Source organism: Gavialis gangeticus, unplaced genomic scaffold, assembly GCF_001723915.1.
Source record: "Gavialis gangeticus isolate Ggan-Ray unplaced genomic scaffold, GavGan_comp1, whole genome shotgun sequence".
In the NCBI taxonomy this organism is placed as follows: Eukaryota; Metazoa; Chordata; order Crocodylia; family Gavialidae; genus Gavialis; species Gavialis gangeticus.
In genome coordinates this window covers 240,243,005-240,255,147 of record NW_017729032.1, presented here as the reverse complement: position 1 = coordinate 240,255,147, position 12,143 = coordinate 240,243,005, and the positions used below count along the sequence as shown (strand labels likewise).

The window sequence follows — 12,143 nt, the reverse complement described above, 5'->3', positions numbered from 1 at the left end:
GGGTATCTGGGAGGCTGGCATGGAAAGGGGCCAGGGAGGGAAGTGATGGGAGGGTCTGGGGGGGCTAGCAGGGGGAGGGGTTGGACAGGGAAGTGATTTGGGGGGCTGGCGAGGGGAAGGGCAGGGCAGGGTTTGGGGGGGTTGGCAGGGGGTGAGGCAAGGCAGGGAAGTGATAGGGGGTGTCAGGGGGGCCAGTGGGGGGTCTCCCCATGGTCCCCTCTCCACTTCTCCAGCACCCCCCGATCCCTTACTCACCAGCACCAGGGCAAGGGGCTGACCATGGAGACGCTGTGGCAGCCAGAGCGTCTCCCTGAAGGACCCAGCCTCTGGTTGCCTCAGGGCGCAATCTGGAACCATGTCCTGCCCCACTTTTTTAGCCTCGCTTTTTTTATACCCCTGGATAACAAGGGGTCTAATTTTCTTTCTGAGCGGCAAGTTTGCAGCATGTGGAACATTTTTTTTCATTCCCGCACATGCCTTTTGCCCCATCTCAAAGGGGGTTTGAGATGGTGCAAAAAGCATGTGTATGCTTGTCTGGATGCACCCAAGGAGCTTACTTTGCCAGACTCTGGAATTAAGAGCGAGTATGTCTGTCTCTTCTCGACAGTTCAGTATTAAAGAGTTAACACGTTTAACTAGCATTCAGATCAGTAAATGAGAACAAAAACTCTTGTGCCCCAGGATCTTTGAGTTCTTGCCATGTGTTCAGTTCTTCAGGTCCTTCGTTCCCCTAATGCTCCACAGGTTCACAATCACCGATAAACAGTCAGTAACGACAACTTTGATTGAGCATGTATTAATGAAATGGGTTGGTCTTGAAGACCACTTTCCCTCCCCCCTGCCCCCCTCCCCCCACTAAGTTAAGAATTTGATACATTTCGCATCCATTGGTTAACAAGTTTTTAACTAGCATGGTTTTTAGAGGTTATCAGTTACTTTTGACTGTTGACACTGATTGTTATTCCTTATGTTAACAAATACCAGTTGCTCTGAGTTACTGTTGTTAAACTCTTAGTGTTTTCCTGTTTATATTGGCAAAAACATGACATCTGACCCTGCAAGACTATTTTAGACCAGATTAAATGAATGTTTTTATTATTACAGTTACACATTTATAGCAAAAACATGTTGTTCCTATCTTTGTATATTGGAAGATGTATACAAGTGGAGACACTTATGCCAAGGCCTCTATTTTTTCTTTACAACCAGAAGATTTCCATGATGGTTTTGGTGTGTCTCAGGAAAAATAATCTCTTTATTTTTGCCTTCAGCCATAGTGTTGATAAAACTTTAACCACTGTATCTTTGTCACAAAACACCAGGTTGTTTTGAAGAGTAGTTGGTTTTCCTTACAACCAAATATAGTATATAGAAAAAAAGGAACACAAAAGATTATGTCTGTAAATATATATTTGTGCCTGACCTGAAATGTTATTCTTCACTTAAATCAAATACTTGAACAGTTCCTTTTGACTTAGTTTTTATTCTAGTATAGTTTACTTGCTTGTATAAATATTAAGTAAATGCTGCAGTAGATTTAACTTCTTGTTTGGGTGACGGGAGTTCCTTTCTGTATGCTACAAAAATGCATAAAATATTTACAGTGTTTTAACTAAAACTTTACACAAAGTATCTGTACCTTAAAAAAAAAAAATCATTTTTGTTTTATAAATGAGAAGTGTTTTTGAAACAGATCAGATTTCCATTTTTGACAATATTTTCAACACCCAATTAAGTTTTTATAAAAGGCTTACAAATTCAAATGGCCATTGAATGAATAAATCACATGACACTTACACCTACTCAGAAAATCTTGCTGGAATGGTCTCCAAAATAAATCTAATAGAAAACTTCAGCTGAAACAAGCAAACCATGTCTAGTGTTGAACACCATATACAATTGCTGATTTTGAACAGAATTCTAAGCCCTTTTTTCCAGGTAAAATGCTGAAAACCATCATATTTTAGCTGTATACAAACAAAATACTGTCATTTTCATTGGAAAATCAATTTATTAGAAACCTTGTTAATTTCCTGTAAGCATGGTTCCAGGTGCTTTACATAGAAATCTTTATTTCATCACACTTTCTATGAATTTTGTAAAAGATGGCTTGATTTATAGTGCATTATAGTTAGCTCAATACAACTTATACTTGATCTAGAACATTTTCTTATAATTGTAAATCAGAAGCATTTTTTACATTTGAAGGATTTTTTTTTTTCTTTGTGCAGGCCCTTGTTGGTGATAAGACATTGGCATTCCGTCTGATGGATGCAGAGATGTATACAAATATGAGTGTGCTTTCCCCTCTTACTCCAGTTATTGATCGTGGAATACAGCTTCATAAAATGATTCGCCTCATTACTCATGCACTTGGAGGAGAGGGCTATCTCAACTTCATGGGTAAGTAATCATCGAAACAAGTCTTTTGTACTACGTGCTTTGTGATGAAATAAAATGATCTGGAAATGTCCTGAATTTGAGCATTGACGTTTGCAGCTTAAATAGTTTAGATGGCTTGTTTCATTCAAAAGTTTTGTATGTTGTTTCAGTATCTTTAAGTTACAAAGTAATTTAGGATAGGAAAATGAAATGCAGAGTAATTCCAGGTCTTTGATAATTTTGTGTGTGTGCTGGAACCAATAGCATTAACTAAATTAACCAGTTAAAAAAAATTAGACATATACAAGTCAGCGGGACTGTATGATCTTCATCCAAGAATGCTGAAGGAGCTGGCAAAAGTCATTGTAGAACCCCTGGTGAAACTCTTCCACAATCCGTGACACTCTGGAGAAGTCCCTGAGGACTGGAAGGGGGCCAGTGTTGTTCCCTTCCACAAGAAGGGCAGGAGGGAGGACCTGGGTAACTATAGGCCAATCAGCCTGACTTTCATCCTAGAGAGAATCCTAGACAAGTTTGTCAAGGAGTCTACCTGCAATAATTTTGCAGAAGGTAAGATTCTGAATGACAGCGAGCATGGCTTCATTGGAGGCAGGTCTTGCCTTAACAACCTCATCTCCTTCTATGACCAGGTAACTTCACCACCTGAACATGAGAGAGCAGGTTGACATTGTATACCTAAACTTCCAAAAGACCTTTGATCTAGTATCCCATGATGTCCTCACAAGAAAATTGGATGATTGTGGGCTTAACTCCAAGACAGCCAGGTGGGTAAGAAACTGGCTGCGGGATAGGACCCAGAGAGTTCTAGTGAATGGATCTGTCATCCTGGCAAGAAGTAGGCAGTGATGTCCCACAGGGGTTGGTGCTTGGTCCAGTACTTTTTAGCATCTTTTTTAATGATTTGGATGGAGGGTGAAGAGCTCACTGGCCAAGTTCATGGGCAACACCAAGTTATGGGGAAGCGTGGTCACGCTTGACGATAGGCTACAGATACAGGCAGACCTAGACAGGCTAGCATGTTGGGTGGATCAGAATCTGATAAAGTTCAACGTCAAGAAATGTAAAATGCTCCACCTCAGGACACGCAACCCCCAACACACCTACAGGCTTGACAGCACTAAACTGACTGGCACCACTAATGAAAGGGACCTGGGAGTAATAGTAGAGCACAGTATGAATATGAGCCGCAGTGTGTTGTTATAGCCATCAGCCATGCAGTATGGCAAATAATACTCTGGCATGCATCAATCGATGCATCTCCAGCAAAACCAAGGAGGTGATTCTTCCCCTCTACTCAGCACTGGTGAGACTGAAGCTGGAGTACTGCATCCAGTTCTGGGCTCCACAGTTTAACAAGGACATGCTTGAGAGAGTCTGGAGAAGAGCCACCTGTATGATCAGAGCCTTACATGGGAAGCCATAAAACTGAGGAAGGCTGAGGGATCTGGGACTCTTCAGCCTGAAGAAAAGAAGGCTAAGGGGGGACCTGGTAGCAGCTTACCACTACACTAGGGGAGTACATGAAGGGCTCGGTGAGCAGCTGTTCACAGAGGCACCCTTGGGGAAAACCAGGAGTAATGGCAACAAACTACTGGAAGACTGATTCAGGCTCAACATTAGGAAAAAAACTTCTTCACAGTCAGGATGTCCAGACTGTGGAATAAGTTCCCTCCAGAGGTGGTGCAATCTCACCTACTCTGGAAATCTTCAAGAAGAACCTAGACTGTCACCTTGCTGGGGTCACCTGACCCACAGTTACCTTTCTGCTGGACCTGATGATCTCCTGAGGTTCCTTCCAGCCTTACAGTCTATGAACTAAAAATACTGTTTTGCATAATCATTCTGGTTTGGCTGTTTTATGGTGGTTAAATGTGAGTATGGCATACACTAAGCTCTATCCTGAAATAGCAGGCTCACTTGCATTCTCTTTCACTCTGCTCTCAGGACTTTGAATATCTCCTAGCATACTAACTGATGGCATGTGCAATGGTTATTTTTTAGTCACTCAATAATTGGAAAAAAGGAATGAGAGGTGGCCTTTTCTGGTGGCCCTGCTCCTTGCTGCTGATTGGCTGAGGAGGCAGTGGCCCCACTGGTTGGTTGGTTGAGGGGGCCCACCCTCACCAAGGAGATGTCCTGTATTTTGGGAATATGTCAGTGGCCACCTTAGAAACAGTAGTAGACTACAGAAGCAGGCTTACTTAAGCTGTTAGTTTAAGAACTTTTTAGATGAAAATATTTCAGTACCCCAGGAGGAAAAAAAAATTAGTATTGGAGCATCCTGGCATGTCACTTAGCCAGCTGTGTAACAGTAAAGATAACCTTTCAAAAATAATTGTAATTTTTCTTTTTTTTCTGATTGATAACTATGGAATAGCATTATGCTGACATTTCCTTCTTATATTTCCTCTTGCATAATGTTGCTGTGAAGTAGTCTTGTTTTTAGACCACTTCAGCCTGTTGCGGTATATAATTTGATGAGCCAAGTTTTGTCTAATGGTTTTGTGTTGCTTTGTATAGGAAAATAGGATTGAAAACTTTTTCTAAGTTAACATCTTGTTTAATTGTAATAATGGTAAATAAAAACTGAGTAGAATAAAAGTTTTAGAGCTTAATTCTATATTCACCGTACCTTTTTAATAATCTTTTCTCAAAAGCATTGTTGGATGTATTTTGCCTGTTTTTAACCCATGATAGAATGGCTTAAATTCTGATTACTATGTCATCAGTGACTCTAAGGATTGATCCAGAACAAATTCTATATTTATGTATAGTGTAATGGCATGCATAACAGAAATGCGCAAGGTGGATTAATTTTTGTTGCTCTCTTCTTTCATAAAATGATGTACTCTTTTAATATATCATGGAGCATGAGAAGGAATGTTTTGTATGCTTAATTAAGTTCTATATAGCTTGGAAAATCCTTTTTATGTTCTTGCAGTACTGCTGCCTTGTTGCTGTGACACATAAGTTATAGTATACTATTAAAACAATATTATTTACTGTACAATTCAGGAAGATTTTCTTAGTAGAGCGCAGAGGAATGAAGGAAGTAAATATTAATGCAATGTGTAAACCATGACCAAAATATAAGGAAGTGATCTGTTAGTCGATTCTAAACAATATTAGCTAAGGGGGCTTATAAATGTACCTGCTAAATTACAGATATCACTACCACAATTGGCATAGTAGAGTTAGAAAAACCACCAGTAACTCAATTTGGTGTGTTAAATTTGGTGTGTCAGTGCAAGCTGATGGAAAGCTTAAGACTGCACATTCTTGAGTAGTATGAAGGAGACGTTTCTGTAAATATGATGTTCTGTATAGTTTATGTAAAGGGAGGAAGGATCCTAATAAATGATGGGAGGTAGAAGGTAGAAATGCAAAATGTTTAGTATCTAGGACACCTAAAATGCACTTTTGTGTCATTCCATCTAGACAAGCAAATAGAATGACCAACTGAATGAACTATGTTGAGGAAAGGAGAGAGGTTGTTCTTTTTGTTTATTTTGGTTTTTGTTATATAATCCTGCTGTACCGACTCGGGAGAATAGTCTTAGAGTGTTGAGGAGAATGAGAAGTGGACACCAACTTCAGACCACAAATGCAAAATGTCTTGAAGTAGCCCACTTTGTTCTTTTTTTCTTCTAACTATAAAACCTTGACACACGTGTAACTGTGTCGTGCAGGACTTCTATACTTTGTGCCCCTAAATGCCATGACTTTCCATATTTTCTTGCATATTATATGCTTCCAAATAGAACATGCACCTTGTTTAGGGAAGATAGAATGAAGAAGAAAATATTTTTCCTAGATTTGACTGTTGACTACAGGAGCGGAGTAAACTGAGTGCATTCTTCTGCCTGTCTGCTCTGCCAAAGCTACAGTTTTAACTCTCAAAGCTGCTGCTACAGCCAAAAGCTATCACCAATTTGGCAGTAGCTGTGAAGGGGTTAAAACTAACTTTGCTTCTAAAAATTTCCCCTCGTCCACAGCTGGAACAGAAGCAGAGCCCCCAGCAGCCATTACCATTACGTTACATCTCCATGCTTTCATTATGACACAGAAATCATCTTTTCTGCTTAAGACTTGTGCCCTATTTGCAGGCTGATTATGTAGTGGGGGAGGAAGGGGGCTGTGTGTGTGGTATGCAAGTAAATGCAATATATTGACTCCACATTCCCATTTCCGTGAGCCTAATCTCAGTTAAATGCCAGTATCAGAAGCTGCCTGCAGAAGATCTATCTATGCCATCCTGTTTTTCATAGGTTCTGAACCTTAGAGCAGCATATAGAGCAGACCAGTAAAGTGCTTGAGAGAGGGGGTCCTGTGAGAGCTATTTGGAAGCAGTGGGAATGATATTAATCTTTCACTCTCCCCCAAAAAGGGTGAAAATCATCATAGCTTTCTCCAAGAGCCCTTCTTTGGATTTTCATATTTTCTCTCCATTGTAGACATAAATGAACAATTAGTGTTTCTGTAAATGAATAGCAGTCCTTTAAAAAAAATATGGATATCTGGTCCTTGCTGGCTTCTGTTTTCCTCTCACTTTTTCCCCTATCACGTATTACAGTAGTTTCACTCACTGATGCATGAAAACTTGAATGCAAATAGGATGATTTTGTCATTTTAGAAAATTGGTCTCCTTGTAATACAAAAGATTGGGAGCATTCCTTCCTTCTGTCTCTTGTATTTCAGCTCTGTCTACAACTTTGCAATAATCTCTAGGGTTTTCGATGCCCATCTGGCTGTGAAGGCTTGGTTTAGGAAGAGAAAAATGCATATGCTTATCTGAAAATGAGTCTGACAACCCAATAATATTCTGCATTGATGTACATATGCTCCCTGAAAAGCCAGTTTACAGATGAGGCAGGGATTCTTTTATATGTGTTATGTAGCATGTGATGTGCAGACACTGCTATGAAGTACTGGCCAGTTTTTAGTTACCAATATTTCATTTCTTCCCTCACACCAGGCCAAAATGCTGTTCAAATACTGTGATGGGGTGAATAGATTTGACTTCCATGCTTAAAGTCTTTAGGGGCACAGCCTTACTTGTAATGTTCTTCTGTTGGTCATCAGGTTAGTAGCATAACAATGCACAAACCTGACATCTGTATCTTTCCATGCTACACAATTACTCAAAAGTGTAAAGATATTGACCAAATGTGATTTTGCAGTTTGCTCTTAATAACAAAAAAAAAAAGAAAAGAAAATGAAAGGCAGAAGAGGATACCCAAAACATCTGTAATAATCATTCATGTTTGTGGATACAAGCATTTTTAGCTTTGGATTTTTTATTTATTTTTTATATCCAGAGGTGTGTATTCCTGTACATAATTGTAACATAACTGGAGTACTTTATGAATAGAATTATAAGATAATTCAGAACAAAATAGATGAAAAGGAGTGGGTGGGGGAAGAAATGAAACTTAGATTTGTGTGTACAATTGCTTTTGAAAGGTATATTAGCTCACACACTATTTCAGTCTTATTGGAGTTTTGAAACTAGTGAAAAAATCCGGTATCCTTATTCTTTTTTTTCCAATATGTATTTCCTTCCTTACAGATATTTGATTTCTTTTTGTGTATTGAGATGTTTCCAAGAATCTGATATTCCTAGCATACAAAATCTAGGTTAGCATACTCAAAATGTTCAGTGAATATCTGTCATTTTGTTTTCTACTCATGTACCACCAAGGGACCTCAGCAGCAATCAAGGCTCTGTTATGTTATATGCTATGCAAACAAGTAAACAGGAATTCCTGCTGCAGAGCATTCACAGACTTGGATTTAGACAGTATGCAACATGTCAATGAGCAGACCAGAGGTGGAGACAGGTTTAATTGCATCAGATAGTTGCAAGGGATTCCCAATGTAACCAGTAAGAGAATAAATCAGTGTTTTTAACAACAACTGTTCCTCCGTCTTTGTGCATGGTCTTATGCAGATGGCCTTAGATTCATTCCATTTTATAAAAAATAGCCTCAAGAAAGAAACTGCAGATGTTTAAAAAAAATTAAATATAGGTAGCTCCTAGATAGGTTAATTGGTATAAGACCTTGTTTTGAAAACGTTGGGATGAATTCTTATATTATACTGAAGATCTCTTCATTTTTAAAGTCCAGTCATTCAGTTCCTGATACCCAAATAGTTATCAGCAATTGATATATTATAGTCAGAGGTGTGCATTGATTTGTGATAGCTCAATACATGCAGTAAAAAAGTACCAGACCACACACAATAGCTTTTTAATATAAAAATGTTATTATTCTGGACAGAAGGTAGGGACTTTAATTACTGAGAGTCCTCACTAAGAGTTGATGTTAGGTTTTTCAGTGGTCAGTAACTGTCATGATTGTTTAACAAATTGACAGCAAGCTGCAGAACTAATAATGGTCAATGACATTATGGTCATGTGTCCACAATGTACATACACAAACATTATGGGTGTGTCCCACACTGGGACTGGGTCTCATTGGGCTGGACTTTGTACAAATCCAAACAAGATGGTTACTCCCTTGGGAGTTTAAAATGGAAATATGCAAACAGATGAAGTTCAGGGTAGAGAGCGAACTTTTATGAGCAACCAAATGTGGAAAAGAACTGGTATAGCTTTGTCCCCTGGTTTATTGATTATTCTATTTAATTGTGGGTACAAGTAGAGAGTAAGGGATTAGGAAAATATAGAAGGGAAACAGTCACAGCTGTCCAGCCATGATGTGCTTTGAAGAAAATCTGCAATGAAAGCTTTAAAGAAACAAAGAAAATCAAAGCAAGCTGCAATGTTCCTGTGATCTGTACCTACAACTCTTACTTTCATGGAATGCAAACAGATATAAAGTTCTTTAAAAGTTAGGAAATAGCAGTGCCTGATGAGCAGGAGAATGAATTACTTTATTTTCACAGCAAAGTCAGAAGTCCCACAGCATTCTGACAATCTTACAGGATTATACTTCAACTGCTGTGAATCCTTGCTTAGCATTTTTAGGAATCAGTTTGGCAAAGCTTGCATTTTAAACTCTGTTCTGAGCTGGGGTTGACGTATTTACACTCGTGAAATGTAGGGGGTTTTTTCCATGTTTGTTTTATGTCCTAAGATATAGATGAAATAAACATCAGTGGCCCTAGAGATAAAACAGTATCAGTATAACCACAGAATTGTCCTCTCTGGCAACCAAGTTATGCAATTTTGTGTTCAGAATGAAAAAGGCATGACCGCATTATTAATGAAATAGAAATTTTACTTTAAAGGAAACAGGATATTTTTAATGATTAAAAGCTGGATTCTATCTTCTACTAGTATGTGTTACTGTTAGCTGTATTCCCATACCTTTGATCTCTCTAACCATTCACTAAAAAAACACTCCATTGAATTTTACAATTCTATAAAGATAAGAAGTATTATAACTCCTAAATATTTTAAACTTTTAATTTCAGCCATTACCAGAAAAATAAGGAGAGCGTTCTTACGTAGTTGATCTTTGCTTTTTCATTCCCTCCTTTTCAATGATACCAAAAAAATTTATTTAAATTGGTTCCAACGGTTTTGATGAGATGGTTAGTATCACTCAACACTTTGTGCAATTAATATATAATGTAATAGATTGGGAGGAGACAGATTTTAAAAGGTTCTTCTAATCAGGTTCAGGATTGTTAGGCAGAATTACTAATAAGTAACAATTTTTGGCTGAAGTATTAAAGGCATGAGTGTTTGTGAAACTTTGAGACGCATTCTGGGTTTTGAAAACTATCGAGGAGACTGGATAGGCACTTGGCTGGGGTCTTGTGACCCCTCCCATCCCCAGTGCTCCTTCCTGCCCATGGCAGGGGGTCGGACTAGATGATCTGTCTAGGTCCCTTCTGACTCATTGAGTCTATGATTCTATGTGGCACACATACATTCAAAATAATCTGTTCAGAACCAGTTGAGCGTATGACTGGTTCATTACCCTATTAAACAACAACTATTCTGAATATTTTGTTCTATTAGAGAATGTACAAACATTACATTTCTACTGATGGAATTGCGGTGAGCAAACCTTCAAGCATTTTCTGCTGGACCAAAAATGGTTAGTCTGGAAGGAACTTCTATTGTGTATCTCAAAAGATGCTTCTGGTAGCGCTCTACTGGCTGAATGAATACTTATACGGTTACCTGATCACCATGCTGTCCTCTGGCATCCCAGTGAGCAGCACTCCTCCATCCTCTCCAGAGATAGTCTCTCCTCTGGGTGAGTTAGAGCAAATCCCTGATCCTTTCAGAGTTAGGCCTGGGAAACCCAGCTCCTCTTCACAGACCTGCAGCTGACAATGCCCCCAACTGGCCCCTGGGCTTTAAATGTGTCTCCCTAAGAGCCGAGAGGCCAGGAACCAGAGCGAGAAAGCTGTCCCTGTCCAGATCAGAGCCCCCCGTGTGTTCCAGTTCTCTGCCCTCCCCCACCATTCCTTCCTGTCCCTTCCTTCCTTCCACTCTGGGTGGGGGTGGCAGGTGCAGATGCTTGCTTTTATGTGCTCCACAGAGGAGATACTCCCCAAGCCCCAAGTGGCACTATAGAGCTCTGGGACTGCGTGTGGACTGAAATGCCACAGGAGGGTAGAAGGTCCCCTCCTCCAAGACTTGAGAGCCCCCAGCTCTGGCCATGGCCATAGGGCTTACTGCTGCCAGAACCCCAGGAGCACTGTGGCTAAGTACAGATAGTCCAAAAGCCCAAGGCTCAATCAATTCAATCTCTGCAAGTTTCTCTAAACTGCATAGATGAAATTGATAAGCAAGTGAACTGATGTTTACTTTTCAAACAGGAAAGGCAGCCAGACCCCTGCAGTGGCCCATATCAGTAGTCGAGGGATGCTAGAGCATGCCTTCCAGCCTGCTGGCCACTGCAGAGAGCTGGAGCTGCCTGATTCCCCCAACAATGCCCCCATCAGCCTCTCGGCTGGCTGAGCAAGGGCTGGGGGGAGAAACCCACCCCTTCAGCTTGGCACCGCATCCCAAGCCAGGAGCAGCCCCATGCACAGGGAGCCAAAGCGGGACTGGACTCTCCTAGCCATTCCCCATTCTCAGCCTCAGGTTTGGCTGAGAGACAGAGTTGCGGGGAGAAGCCCTCAGCGGGGCTTGGCTCTGCCCCCAGAGCTGGGAGCCTTGTCATGTTCTCAGCCAGCCGGGAGGCTTGAGAAGGGGGGTATGGCTAGAGGATTCCAGCCCTGCTTCTGACTTTGTGGGGTGGAGCCAAGCCCTGATGCAGGCTTCTCTTCCCCCCCACCCCTGAGCCAGCCCAGAGACTGAGGAAGGGGTGTAGGTCATAACTCCTGGCTCTGGGGGAGGAGCCAACCCCCAGTGCTGGCTTCCTCTCCTCCCCGCCCCCCCACCTCAGTCAGTCCAGAGGCTGAAAAGGGGATAGCTAGGGGACTCCAGCCCCACTCCCAGCTCTGGGGGGCAGAGCCAAGACCCCTTGCTGCAGGCTTCCCCCCCACCCCTTTAGCCAGCCCAGAGGCTGAGGAGGGGTCATGGCTCTTGTTTCTGGGGGTGGAGCCAAGCCGTGGTGCAGGCTTCTCTCCCTTCCCTCCCAAGATGGAGGAGGGGGCATGGTTCCCCAGCGCAGGTTTCATCCCCTCCCCCCCCCCACTTCAGCCAGCCAGGGAGCTGAGAATGAGGTGTAGCTAGATAACTCCAGCCAGGCTCCCAACTTTGGGAGGTGCAGCCATGCCCCCTTCTGCAGCCCACCCCCCCTCCCCTGCCT

General features: G+C 41.4%; 1 protein-coding gene across 1 annotated transcript in view; it reads left to right on the top strand.

Annotated features, from left to right (window-relative positions):
• The window catches only part of GBE1 (1,4-alpha-glucan branching enzyme 1), a gene marked incomplete at its 5' end in the record, with an annotated part of 443,948 nt that overhangs the window by 312,940 nt on the left and 118,865 nt on the right, over window positions 1-12,143 (top strand). Inside the window, one exon of the mRNA XM_019523899.1 lies at window positions 2,232-2,403. Coding sequence (XP_019379444.1) covers window positions 2,232-2,403 — 172 coding nt within the window. The remainder of the gene's footprint in view (window positions 1-2,231; window positions 2,404-12,143) is intronic.